The 12,812-nt window shown below is 56.2% G+C and overlaps 1 protein-coding gene across 1 annotated transcript; it reads right to left on the bottom strand.

Moving 5' to 3' along the window:
• Positions 1 to 7,852: 7,852 nt before the first annotated feature.
• Positions 7,853 to 12,039, bottom strand: B3GNT7 (UDP-GlcNAc:betaGal beta-1,3-N-acetylglucosaminyltransferase 7; the record flags this gene model as incomplete). Its single annotated transcript, XM_079924374.1, has 3 exons — positions 7,853 to 10,294; positions 11,155 to 11,289; positions 11,858 to 12,039. 3 exons carry the CDS (start codon positions 12,037 to 12,039, stop codon positions 9,100 to 9,102), a joined length of 1,512 nt encoding a protein of 503 aa, XP_079780500.1. The 3' UTR covers positions 7,853 to 9,099.
• Between the last annotated feature and the right edge of the window lie 773 nt (positions 12,040 to 12,812).

Raw genomic sequence — 12,812 nt, 5'->3', positions numbered from 1 at the left:
CCAACACACAAATTCTGTGCCCATTAAACACAAACTCTTCCCTCCCCGCATCCCCTGGTAACCTCTATTCTGCTGTCTCTATGAGTTTGACTAGTCTAGGGTCCTCATATAAGTGGACTCATACAATATTTGTCTTTTCTGTGTCTGATTTATTTCACCCAGCATAATGTCTTCAAGTTTCGTCCATGTTGTAGCATGTACTATTCTGTAGCAAGTTCATTCCTTTTTTTGTTTTTTTTTTTGGCCATGCTGTGCAGCATGTGGGATCTTAGTTCCCCAACCAGGGATCAAACCCGTGCCCCCTGCAATGGAAGCATGGAGTCTTAACCACTGGACCGCCAGGGAAGTCCTGCAAGTTCATTCCTTTTTATGGCTGAATATTATTCCATTGGACATATACCACATTTTGTTTATCCATTCATCTTGATGGACATCTGGGCTCTCGCCACCTTTCGGCTATTGTGAATAATGCTGCTATGAACACTGATGAACAAATATCTGTTTGAGTCCCTGCTTTGAATTCTGTTCAGTGTATTCCTAGAAGTCAATTTGTTGGATCAAATGGTTTCTGAGGAACAGAGAAATGGTCTCCATACCCACAAGTGGGATTGCTGGACATATGGTAGTTCTATTTTTAATTTTTGAGGAACCTCCATACTGTTCTTCATGGTGGCTGCATCAGTTTACATTCCCACCAGCAGTGCACAAGTGCTGCCTCTTCTCTACCTCCTCGCCAACACTTGCTATTTGTTGTTTTTTTGGTAACAGCCATTCTGACAGGTGAGAGGTGATATCTCATGGTGGTCTTGATTCGTCAATTTTTTTTCTTAAGGAACAACTTCTGGATTTATTTAATCAATTCTACTGCTTTCAAATTCATTAAATTCAACTTTATTTATTTATTTACTTTTTTTGCGGTACGCGGGCCTTTCACTGTTGTGGCCTCTCCCGTTGCAGAGCACAGGCTCCGGACGCGCAGGCTCAGCGGCCATGGCTCACGGGCCCAGCCGCTCTGCGGCATGTGGGATCTTCCCGGACTGGGGCACGAACCCGTGTCCCCTGCATTGGCAGGCGGACTCTCAACCACTGCGCCACCAGGGAAGCCCAACTTTCATTTTTATTATGTCTCTATTGTTTCCTTTTTCTGGCTTTGCTTTAGTCTGTTTATTTATTTTTCATTAAAAAAATATTTTTTGACCACACCATGTGGCTTGTGGGATGTTCCCCACCAGGGATTGAACCCGGGCCACAGCAGTGAGAGCTCCGAATTCTAACCAACAGGCCACCAGGGAACTCCAGCTTTAGTCTGTTTTAAAGTTCTTTCCCTGAAATTTTGAGTTGAAATATTAGTTCAATTATTTGTATTATTTTTTTTCATAGATAATGAATGCATTTAAAGTTATTAAATTTCACAATGTTCAACTGCTTTAGGGTCAAGGCCTAACACCTTTGAAGTCATAATGACATAAATTGGTGTTATCTTCACAAACATAAGTATGTGGTAGCCCTGATTTCAAAACAATCTGCCTTTATAGTTTTCATTTTCTCTTTGGCACACAGTTATTTAAGAAAGAGGCTAGGATTGTTGTCATTGTTCTTGTCATTTGGTTTACTTTTGTGGGTAATTTCTGTGGTAAAATTTTCTTGTGCAGAAAGGACGTACGTGCTAAGCATGGTACAGATTTTGATATGAATCTTTGATTCAGTCCCACTTCCTTGCTGGCTGCCAACCAAGGCCTGCTCTCAGCTTCTAGAAGCTGCCCTCACACTTTGTCACTTGGCCACCTCCATCTCCAAGTCAGCTATTGTATGTGGAATCCTTTTCCTGCTTTGAATCTCTCCAATTTCTCCTGTTGGCAAGAGAAAGTTCTCTGCTTCTAAGGGCTCATGGGATTAGATCGGGCTCACCCAGATAATCTCCCTATTTTAAGGTCAACTGTGACATACAGTGCACTGTAGTTATAAGAGTGAAACCTCATCAAATATGAAGGTTCCTGGGAGCAGGTAGGACATCACTGGGGGATGCTGAGTGTACTGTGATTCACAATGGCTCATAAGTCTTCATTATAAAAGACACATTTTTATCAGTAACTCTCTATTTTTTTTTTTTTTTTTTGCGGTACGCAGGCCTCTCACTGCTGTGGCCTCTCCCTTAGCGGAGCACAGGCTCTGGACGTGCAGGCTCAGCGGCCATGGCTCACGGGCCCAGCCGCTCTGCGGCATGTGGGATCTTCCCGGACCGGGGCACGAACCCGCGTCCCCTGCATCGGCAGGCGGACTCTCAACAACTGCGCCACCAGGGAAGCCCCTCTATTTTTTTAAGTGCCAAAGAACATAGGTTCAAATTACATAAAACAAATCTAGTAAGAAATGCTTGACTAGGTCTGGATGTGCTGGGCTGCCTGATTTGAGTCTGACCTTTCAACCAGCAGCTGGTTTCAGCTAACTGCAGGTGGCAATGGTGTATGGTCAGCTGTTTCCAGACCTGCCTCAAAGTTTTGCAGACCATTTGCGTGGGTTCAGTATGGTGGTCAGCATGCAGCTTTTGCAACCTGAGTGCAGATCTGGCAAGTGGGGAGGCTGCACTGTGCCTTTATCCTGGATGAGCAGCTGCATCAGACCAACCCTGAAGGTGACTGCCCTTGGCTTTTCACTCATGTGAGCCAGCAAATTGCTTTTAAAGTTTCAACCAGCGTGAGACTTCCCTGGTGGTCCGGTGGCTAAGCCTCCACACTCACAATGCAGGGGGCCTGGGTTCGACCCCTGGTCAGGGAACTAGATCCCATATGCATGCCGCAACTGAAAAGATCCCACATGCCACAAGGAAGGTCCCACACGCAGCAATGAGGATCCCGCGTGCCACAACCAAGACCCGACGCAGCCAAATAAATAAATTTAAAAAAAAAAAATGAAGTTTCAACCAGCTTGAGCTGAATTTTATGTCCTTTGCAATCAAACTTATCCTAAGCAAGGCTGGCTATACGTCAGCTTTTATAGCATGAGGATTATTGTATCAGTTGTCTAGGCGAGCTTAGGTAGTAAACAATTACAAGGACAGCAAACTGTTGCCAGGTATCTAAGGCCTTCCTTCTGACCTCAGGAGGCCTCTGAGGGTGGGCGGGCCAAGGCGATTTCTGTCAAGAGGCTGCACTCATGCTTGGTGGGTAAAACAAGAATCATTCCTCGAGGTGGCCCTGAGGGGGCCATCTCCCTCCCTCCAAGTCCACCGTGTCTGTCCGAATATTGGCCTACGTGTATCTCCTAAACTTTACCCCTCAACTAAGTGATAAACGCTCAGGGTAGAAAGCTTTCTTTATACAGATAAGCTAAAAGAAAAAGATAAACCCCCTGGAATCCCACTACAAGGAAACAATTCCTATTGTACAGTCTGGCGTGGAGATTTCTGGTATTTTTGAGGCACGCATGGCCTTAGGTACCGCGGATAACTTGGGCTACAAGTATTCCAAGTTACAGATTTCACGGAACAGCTAATCGTCCCTCCCCTCATTGTCACGATGTCCAACGTGGTCGGCTGGGGGCGCTCCCCGCCCTCTCCTGGCATCGCTCTGGCCCCGCGGACGCCTCCAGCCCTCCGGCCCCGCCCCGCGCCCTGGATCTTCGCAGGGCCCCGCCCACGGCCCGCTGCTGCGGAGCCGGCGCAGAGGGGTCTGCCTGCAGCCGTGCGCCCCTCGCCCCTCTACGGCCGCGTCATGGGCCAGCAGGTAGGTCTCACCGGAAGATGCCGCGCTCCTCACCTCCTAACCAGGTCCCCGGGATCTGGTGGATTCCGCCACCACCCACCCCTGCCTCCCCCACCTCCGACGGCAAAGCGCGATTGTCCCCACTAAAGCCCAGGTGGTTCAGCGATGGCCTCTGGGTCGCGGGTTGGGCTGACCGCCCTCCGACGCCCGTACCCTTTGTCCAGCCTGGGGCGGGAGCAGGAATTCCGGGCATTCCTGTTAGATTCGGCACCAGAGAAAAGCAAAGCGCGAGGAGATTCCTGAGCGGTCACCTGCGGCTCTGCAGGGTCAGGAAATCCCCGCCGGGGCGCCCGCCGGAGTCACCTGGCCAACTGTTTAAAACACCTAGACTAGCGCCCGCCCCCGAGCTTCGGATGTAACCGGCCTTGGTTGGGCCCTGGACGCAAGCGTTTTTCCAAAGTTCCCGGGGGCGGGGAGGGCGGGGGGAGGTTGCTTTTCAGATGAGCAGCGGGGCTGAGCCCCTCCGGAAAGGACTGAGCTCCAGGCTCACCTGGAAGGTGTAACATTTATTCCGAGATGCAAGTTTTGTATCAGAAATATACGCAAAAATTGCATTCTACTCCATAATGTGTCTGTATTCGTTTTAATATAGAAGCAAATGTAAAAGATACTTTTCAGAAAAAGAAACTCCTAACTCCTACAGGTATAAAAATGAACGCGAGGTAAAGATTTATTTTATTCATAAGAGGACAAGTGGATGCTATAACTGGTTCACAGGAGACTTGTCAAAAAGCACAAATTTATATGGAGAGAAGGAATTGAATTGCAAACGGAGGCAAAACTGGTTTTTCCATAGGGGGGAGCGAAGTTGATGGAAGCTCTCGCTTCCTGCGATTTTTTTATTATTATATTTACAATGTATTTCTTAAAATTTTTTATTTAAAAAGATCTAAAATTGAAGTATAGTTGATTTACAAAGTTGTGTTAGTTTCAGGTGTCCAGCAAAGTGATTTAGTTTTGTGTGTGTGTCTATATATAGATATATTCTTTTTCAGATTCTTTTCCATTATAGGTTATTACAAGAAATTGAATATACTTCCCTGTGCTGTCCTTGTTGTTTATCTGTTTTATATATAGTAGTGTGTGTATGTTAATCCCAAACTCCCAATTTATCCCTCCCCCACTTCCTGTGAGTTTAAAAAAAGGTGCAGAAGAGCTCCAAGATCATGAACTGGGCTAGAAGCAGACAGCTTGGGGGCTGTGCTTTAAACAGTGCATAGTGTTTCGCTGAAACAGAAAAGTTTTTCTTCACAATATTTGAAAAAACTACCTGGGAAAAAGACTTCTTACAGTGCTACTACTGCTGGGCTCCCCGAAACCCAAAATACCCAATTTCCAATCACTCATGGGACATCACATTTTTCTACTTTTGGGGCTTTTGGGCAAAACCCCACAAATACACATGGAAGTTAGTGGGTGAGGGGTTAGGTGCAGAGACCTGAGTTCAAGTAGTGCCTTGTCACATGATACCTGTGGGACCCTACTCTTGGGAGCCTCCATTGCTTCACTTGACCGTCGTATATAACAGGGTTCCAGAAGCTTCCCTCCCTGCTTCTTAGCTTAGGTGGACAGAGTAAGTCACCTCAGAACAGGCTTTCTTTGTTAAGGGGAGGTTTCTTTGAGTGGTCTCTTTAGTTATGTAAATGTGGCAAAGAGAGCACCCACTGCCCGGACCTTCTGTGGCCTGACAAAGCTCCCTCTTCCCAAGGCCCCTAGGAATGCAGGGCTGGTGGCTGGGGAGGAGGGGAAGTGTCTTGCATTTGAAGCTCAGGGCCCTTGGGGAGGAAAGGGTTTGAGACCCACCTCCCCCCACCCCTACGTGTTCCCCAGGATCTGATTGAGGAGTGACTAAAATTTACTGTCAGGGAAGGCTTGGAAAGTCGCTTCCCAGGGACAAAGAGAACCTGAGTGCGTTTGTGGGGCTCCCCAGGAGGCTGTGTAGCCGACTGGGAGTCTCGGGACCCAGCACCCCTAGCTTGCTTCTTCTGCTCTTTGGGGAAGGATGACAGCGCTAGCGAGGGTGATTAAGAGAATCACTCTGTGTCTGAAGCGTGCGCCCCGCTACAGCCTCTGCCAGGAAGATAACGCCTGAGAGTGCACAGGACTGGGGTGCGGGGGACCGTGTCACCGTGTCACCGTGTCGGGGGAGAGGCAGCAGCTGAAGAAGGCGGCTCAGACTTTCCAGGGAACACACTTTGGACTAAGGATGTCCTTGAGGGTCCAGACGATTTAGGAGTGGGTGGGCTCCAAAAGGGAGAGGTAGCATTCTGTAGGGAGGAAAGAGAATTTTCCCTCTACCCTTCTAGGTTGTGGGTGGAGACTCCTCCCTATAATAAAAGACACATTAACAGGAGAAAAACAAACAGAAGTTAAATAACATGCATACCTCTTATATGCACGGAGGATACCCAGGAAAACTCTCCGAAATGGCCCAAGCCACCACCTTCAATACCATTTTCGGCTAAAGACTGAAGAAAGATATTGTGGGGTGCAACACCAGGACACCCCGCCCAGCTCCTCCCATCTCCAGCACTGCCCACCCGATGCCCCACTTTTCTGCACTTCTGGGCTGCTGCACGTGTTCCCAGCCTGGACTGTTCCTTCCTTCCCCTTCCACCACAGGCGAGCGCCCACTCCTCCTTCAAGATGCAGGTGCTCCCCGCCCTGTGCTGGGGGTCCTGTTACACCAGCCCCTTCAGGTGGGCTCCCCGCACTTCCTCCCTTCCTTCTGCGGTGCTAACGCGGGCGCCCCACCCCTTTCCCAGCCCTCTCTGCCAGCCCAGCCTGGGCCCCTGAGGTTTGAAATGGGGTCAGGAACAAGGGTCCCCATGGGGCAGAGCCTGAGGAAGTTCCCATGCTGGGAACTTGCTGCTCCCACTGAGATCTCCCTGTGCGTGCGGCTCAGCTGGAGAAAGAGCGAGCCCAGAAGAAGGGGTGTGCCGCCAGGGGCCCCCGCCCCGCTCCTCGTACCTCTCTCTCAGGATCGAGTCTGAACACCCTCCTGCAACCCAGAAGACCTGAGGACCCCAGCAGCCTTCCCCTCTCACAGCCCTGTTCCAGCACCTGCAGCCTCACCCACCGCAGCCCCCCGCACTGCAGAGGGGCTCCTATCTGCTTCGGCATGCACCCACCTGTCTCCCCTCCACCTGCCCAGCATCCTTCAGGTGGCAGCTGAACACAAAGGCTGCCTCTGGACCCCCACCTGGGCCTTGGGTCCAGTGGCCCTTCCACCTCCGTTTCCTGGATGTCCCTCCATGGCTCTTGGCTTCGCTGGACTGAGCCCTGGGTAGGCAGAGACCCCAGAGCCCCTCCCTGCTTTCTGCAGCCCCTGGCTTCAGAGGGTGAGGGATGGACAGACAGGGCTAGCGACCTGTACAGTCACAAGGCTCCGCCTCAGAAGGGCCCTGTGCCCAGTTTAACTCTCTGCTGTGCCGTCGTGAAATTCTTAACATTCTAAGACAGTGCATTACGTTAGGATCTAGCCATTCCTCTCACTCACCTGGAGGAGAGTCCTAGCGTGGGCATTAATAAGTAAGTGACCCTCTCAGGGCATGTGACCCACTGGGCGCAGGCAGGGAGCTGCTGTCTTGCCCACTACAGCCCCAGTGCCCCTCCTCCTGCTGGTGGCTGCCCTCGCCAGCCTGGAAGTACGCAGTTTAGGCCGAGGTTCCCTGCACAGTGCGGTCCCGCTCACACCAGACTCCACACAGGCACTGTTTCAGTGCCGCTTGTCAACCTTACCAAGGCTCCAGGCTGGCTGAAGGAACGTCAGGAAGCCCACCAGGCCCTGCACGCCCCCGACCCAACCCCACTCTCTCCAGCGCCGGCCTCGGGGTGGCTCTGGCCTGGCACTCGCTGGGAACACTCTGCGGGTGGCAGGTCTCTCTTGCACCCCGCTCCCCACCCAGGGGGCGTCTTTCTTGACTCTGCTTTCATCCTGGCACTCAGCTCCCTCTAAGGTCCTTCAAAGGGTCCTTGTGTACCCACCAGCCAAGAACAAGGAACGAGCTGTGTCTTCAGAAATCTCCAGCAACCTTGGCCCCAGACAGGCCCTCCGACGGAGATGGCGACAGGAACTTTCACACCAGAAAGAAAATCAGTCCCCTTTTATTGAGAAAATAGAGTCGACCCCTCAATCTTTTCCCAGGTGACTCGATCCTGATACGAGGTGGCATCCTTCTGCAGCCACCCCCAAGGACCCCTGAACCTGAGTGGGGCGGCTCACGAGGGCCACGCCGTCCCTTCACAGGGGCGAACGCTGGTCTGCTTAGGCCCTGCAGAAGTAGGCGTGCAGGTCGGGCAGGGTTCTGGAGCAGGGCTGGGACGGGCACGGGGGTGCCGGGGCAGGGTTGTGGCTGTGGGTGGAAGAGTGGCCGAGGCAGGTCGTGTCTTGCTGAAATGAGGGAAGTGGAGGGAAGAACACCACCTTCTCCCGAGGCCTGGCCCCTTCTCCCTCCAAATTCTTCATAAATAAAACTTCACATTAGTAAAGGAATGTCCACTTCCAGGGTCGAACCGGCTGGTTTCCGGCTGGGGAGCCAGGCCTCACGGGGCTGCAGGAGGGCCCTCGGCTTGGGCTGGGTGGGCAGCACCGTGACTGCTGGGGCCGGAGCACTGCTCTTTGGCCCTGCGTCAGGGGGTGAGGTGGGGCTGCAGCCCATCCAGAGGTTCTGAGAATCGCTGAGGTAGTCAGAGTGGCCGGTCATGCTTCCAGACAGACGGGAGCCGGAGGGAGCATCACAGGACGCAGCTAGGAGTGAAGCCAACTGGGAGTAGACTGGGCAGCAAACCCCAGGTAGGTCAGGGGGCGGGGGTGTGCTGAGGGCCTTCTGCGGCTCAGTCTCCAGGAGACCCAGGGGCGTGAGAGGGCCTGTGTGCCTGCACAGGGCTCAGCTTCTCCTGAAAGGGCTGCCTGGGCCCGTGGGGAGACTGAGGCATTTCACAGGAGAAGGAGAATCTTCTCCGTGAAGGTGAGAGGGCAGCCGCAGACCCATCCAGGGGCAGGTCCAGCCCAGGTACCTGAGCACAGGGTTCCTCCAGAGGCCACCAGGGCCTCCCACCGGGTCAGAGGGAGCCAGGCCACAGACCCAGGTTAGGAGGGCTGCCAGGGGCCAGTGGCCTCGCTCCCCAGAGGACTGTCTCCAGTCTGGGCAGTTCCAAACGTTCCCGGGCCTCAGCTCTGGCTACCTGCACCCCACCACACCTGGGGACACGTAAGGCCCACCCCTCCGCCTCCCCGCGGAGACCAAAGGCTGTGCCCTGGCCTCGCACTTGCAGCCTCATGCCTTCCGGGGCTCGAGGGCACACGCCCTAGCCTACCCTGGCGGCCCGCCCGGTGTCAGAGCACCTGGAGCTTGCGGGAGCAAGTGAGGTTGCCGTGCACCAGACCCCACATGGCAAGCAGCTCGGTGGGCAGCAGCTTGTGCACGACGAGCATGGAGCGGAAGAAGCAGGGCTCCTTGTTCATGCGGCTGTTGCGGTTCCGCGAGATGCCAAACGTCTTGAAGCCCTCGTGGGCCGTGGGCCGCACACCCAGCACCTCCAGGCACATGCCCAGGAAGACGTCGTCGATGGGGTAAAGCTCCAGGGTGTCGCAAGCGTGGTGCAGGCGCCGGGCCAGGCCCCCGGCCATAAGGAAGCCCCCTCCGCCTGCGTACGGCGGGTAGCTGGCCTGGCTGTACAGGGCCCCGGGGATGTAGTATTTGTTATCCTTCCTGCGGATGGGCCGAGCGTGCTGAAGGACGTCACCCACAAACAGGTCTTCCTGGGGCCGCCGGTCAGCCAGAAATTCCAGCAGGTTGGTGGGGTTGACGAAGACGTCATCGTCGCCCTTGAAGATGAAGCGTACGTCGGGGCAGTAGATGTCAAGCCACTTGAGGAAGTGGATCTCCTTGAGGGTCAGGTTGAAGAAGCTGTCAAGAAAGTCCCACTGCAGGATGTCCCCATAGATGCGGTCCTCGTAGGCCAGCAGCTGCTGGTAGTGGGCCCTCTCCTCCTGCTTGGAGGCTGTACCCAGCAGGAAGAGGGTGTGCACAGCGCCGCGGCCCCGGCCCGCCGACTCCTGCTCGCGGCCCCAGGTCTGGCGGATGGCCTCGCGGCGGTCGTGCTGTGTGATGACGGACTTGACAACCACCAGGAGATAGACGTCGCCGCTGCACTTCTCTGGATGGTTCAGCAGCATGGGGAAGTATCGGCAGTGGCGATAGAACAGAAACTGCTGGAAGTGTGGCTCCAGGCCCTGGAACCAGGGCTGGTGGGTCAAGTTTACATTGGCTGAGCAGTTAGTGGTGGTCACATCCCAGGCCTGGGGCCCCCGTGAAACCATGGGTGTGAGGGTGACCGCATCCTTCGGGTTCTTCCAGAAGCTGTCAGGGTTCACCAGGTGTCCGCTTGGTTTCTGGGCCTTCTGTAACCCGAGGGTGGGTAGCAGGGGCTCCTGCAGAAACTGGCTGGGGGTCAGACTGCGCTGGAATACTGTTACAGCCACAAGCAGGGCCAGCGACAGGCACACACTCTTGTAGATGGTTCTCTTCCTTGGGGTGGGGGCGGGTAGTGAGGTGGGGAGAGGATGGTACAGAGGAGAGAAGAAAGGATGAGTCAGTCCCCTTGTACAGAGGTGCAGTCCCAGATGGGCAAGTGGACCCTGGACACAGACTCAAGTCCCTGGGCCCCTGAGCGGTCAGAGGAGGGTCCTGCTTCCTCTCTCATGCTGACCTCCCTCCTCCAGGACCAGGGGAGCCACACAGCACAGAGCTTAAGTACAAACACTGTGGAGTCAGGCTGCTAGGATTCAGATTTTGGTCCTGCTAATTACAAGCTGAATGGAGAGGTCCAGTGGGTCTCCCTTAACCTCTCTGAGCCATGATTTCTTCTTTTCCGAAATGAGGATAGCATGCAATTGGAGCGCTAGCTGCAGTGCCGGGCACACAGTGGGTATGGAGTCGGGGGAATGCTGTGATTCCCCGAGGATGACCTCTGCCCTGCTCCCCACCTCTCCCCCAGGCACCCCCTTTGCTTTGTGCAAGCCTGATGAACCATCAGAGAGTACACCTGCTCAAAAAGTGTGGGGGACATTGGGGAGCCGGCTCTAACTTGGGACCTGAAGAAGCCTGTCCCTCCCCCGTCCCCCGGTCGACAGAGGCCTGAAAGTGGGGCGAGCATCTCCCAGCATGCCCACTGCCCCCATACGCCCACTAGGAGAGGTGAAGTCCCCCAGCTCGCAGCTGTATCCCCACTCTCCAGGGTCCCTAATAACAAGTTAACCTCACCACACCCCTTTCGGAAGCAGAAATCAGTTTTTTCTTTTCCAGGAGTGCTCGCAGAGCCAGAGCCAGGGCCCTGAGTCCCTGGACCCTGAGCCCTTGGACCCCAGGACCCTCTCTCCTCAGCTCACACTCTGGGGGTGGCCAGGCCCCCTGCCATGTACTCTCCTGTGGAGACATAGGAGCTGGGGACTCCGGTGGCGTGGGGGGGGGGGGCAGGCCAGAAAAGTGTAGCCTCACAGGGCCAGCCCAGCAGGGAGATGGCCCTGAGTGCCAAGAGGGGAGATATGGGAGAGACAGACTGTAAAGTGGTGAGACAGGAACCAGGTAGAGCAGCCTGGAGTGGCCTCAGGACCGGCTGATCAGGCGGCAGGCACCCGGGGCGAGTGAAGGCTGAGCCCCATGGACGGCAATTTTCCATGGGGTCCCAAGATTTCCTGGAGGAAGACTGGATCCTCTCAGGTGCTGGGACAGGTATGTGACCCAAGACCGGATCCTCCCAGGGGGTGGGAGCGGAGTGCTCCGGGCTGGCTTTCCCGCCCTGGGGGTTTCGGCAAAGCCGTCCACACCCCAGGTCGGGAGGCCGGACTGGAGGAAGTACAGAGGGGGTCATCCTCCTCCACTCCAGGCTGGTTCCACTTGCACCACCCCACTTCATTTGTGGGAAAAAAACCCCCAACGGGAGGAGAGGAGAAGGGGATAGGTGGGCAGGCGGGAGGCACGAGCTCCCCGGGAGGAAGGAGAGCCACTCGGGGGTTGAGGGTAGAGGACGGGGGTCGCCCAGGACGCAGGAGGCCCTCGGAATGGAGGACGGGACCCAGCTGCCGGCGAGACCTTGCGTCGCTAACTCCCCGGGTGCGGGAGTGGATGTGCGTGCCTCGGTGCCCGGGCGTAGGGGAGCAGAGGCGCCGCCGGGGAGGGCTGAGCGCACGGGCCCCGCGGTCCCCGGTCGCCGACCGGCCGGTGCAGGCGTCGCGCACAGCCGGGCATCTCCGGCCACCGCTGTGCCAGCCCATCTGTGCCCGGGAAAGTGAGGCCAGCCCGGGACACCCAGCGGGGCATGCCTCCCCGCGCCCCCAGCCCGGGTCCCCCGGCCCGACGGCCCCACTCACCACAGAGACATGGCGGCCCGGTCCAGGGCGGCGGCGGAGCCGGGCGCGCGGATCGCAGCTCTGGGCACCGCGGCTCGGGGACGGCGGGCGGGGACCTGGACCGGGATGGGCACCGGGACGGGGGCGGGCGGGGGCGGGCATGGGCGGAGGCCGGGACGCGCCCCCGCCGAGGCTTTCCTCTTCCCCGCGGCCGGAGGAGGGGCCGGGAGGGTAGGCGTTGGCCCAGGTACCTTAACCCCTTCGGCGCCCCCGGCCCTCCATCCCCGCGGCCGCGCGCCGAGCCCTCAGCCCCGCGCAGGGCGGCAATTACCCATTTCCCGGGGGTGGCGCCCGAGCCCCGGGAGCGCCCGGAGCCGCCCAGGATCACTCGGCCTGAGCGTGAGTGGCTGAGTCAGGACTTCGGAGCCCACGAGGGTCACTCACGCCCCCAGGGACGCGGTTTCCCCCGCGGGGCTTCCCTGGGGTCGCCGGCCCCTCTGGACTCTTGCGGACCGGGACCCCACCCACCTCCAACCTCCCCAGGCGCGCGGGGCCCAGCCATTTCCCTCCGGCCCCGTCCGGACTTTTTCTGGGTGGGGGAGGCAGAGGCAGACAGGGCTTCCTTTCCCCCCTCTGTTTCCCTCTGCCCTCTCCCCTAACACCCCCCGCCCCCCACCCCCGCACCTAGCTACCTAAGG

Source organism: Stenella coeruleoalba, assembly GCF_951394435.1.
Source record: "Stenella coeruleoalba genome assembly, chromosome: 6".
Taxonomy (NCBI): domain Eukaryota; kingdom Metazoa; phylum Chordata; class Mammalia; order Artiodactyla; family Delphinidae; genus Stenella; species Stenella coeruleoalba.
This window is presented reverse-complemented; position numbering and strand designations above follow the sequence as displayed.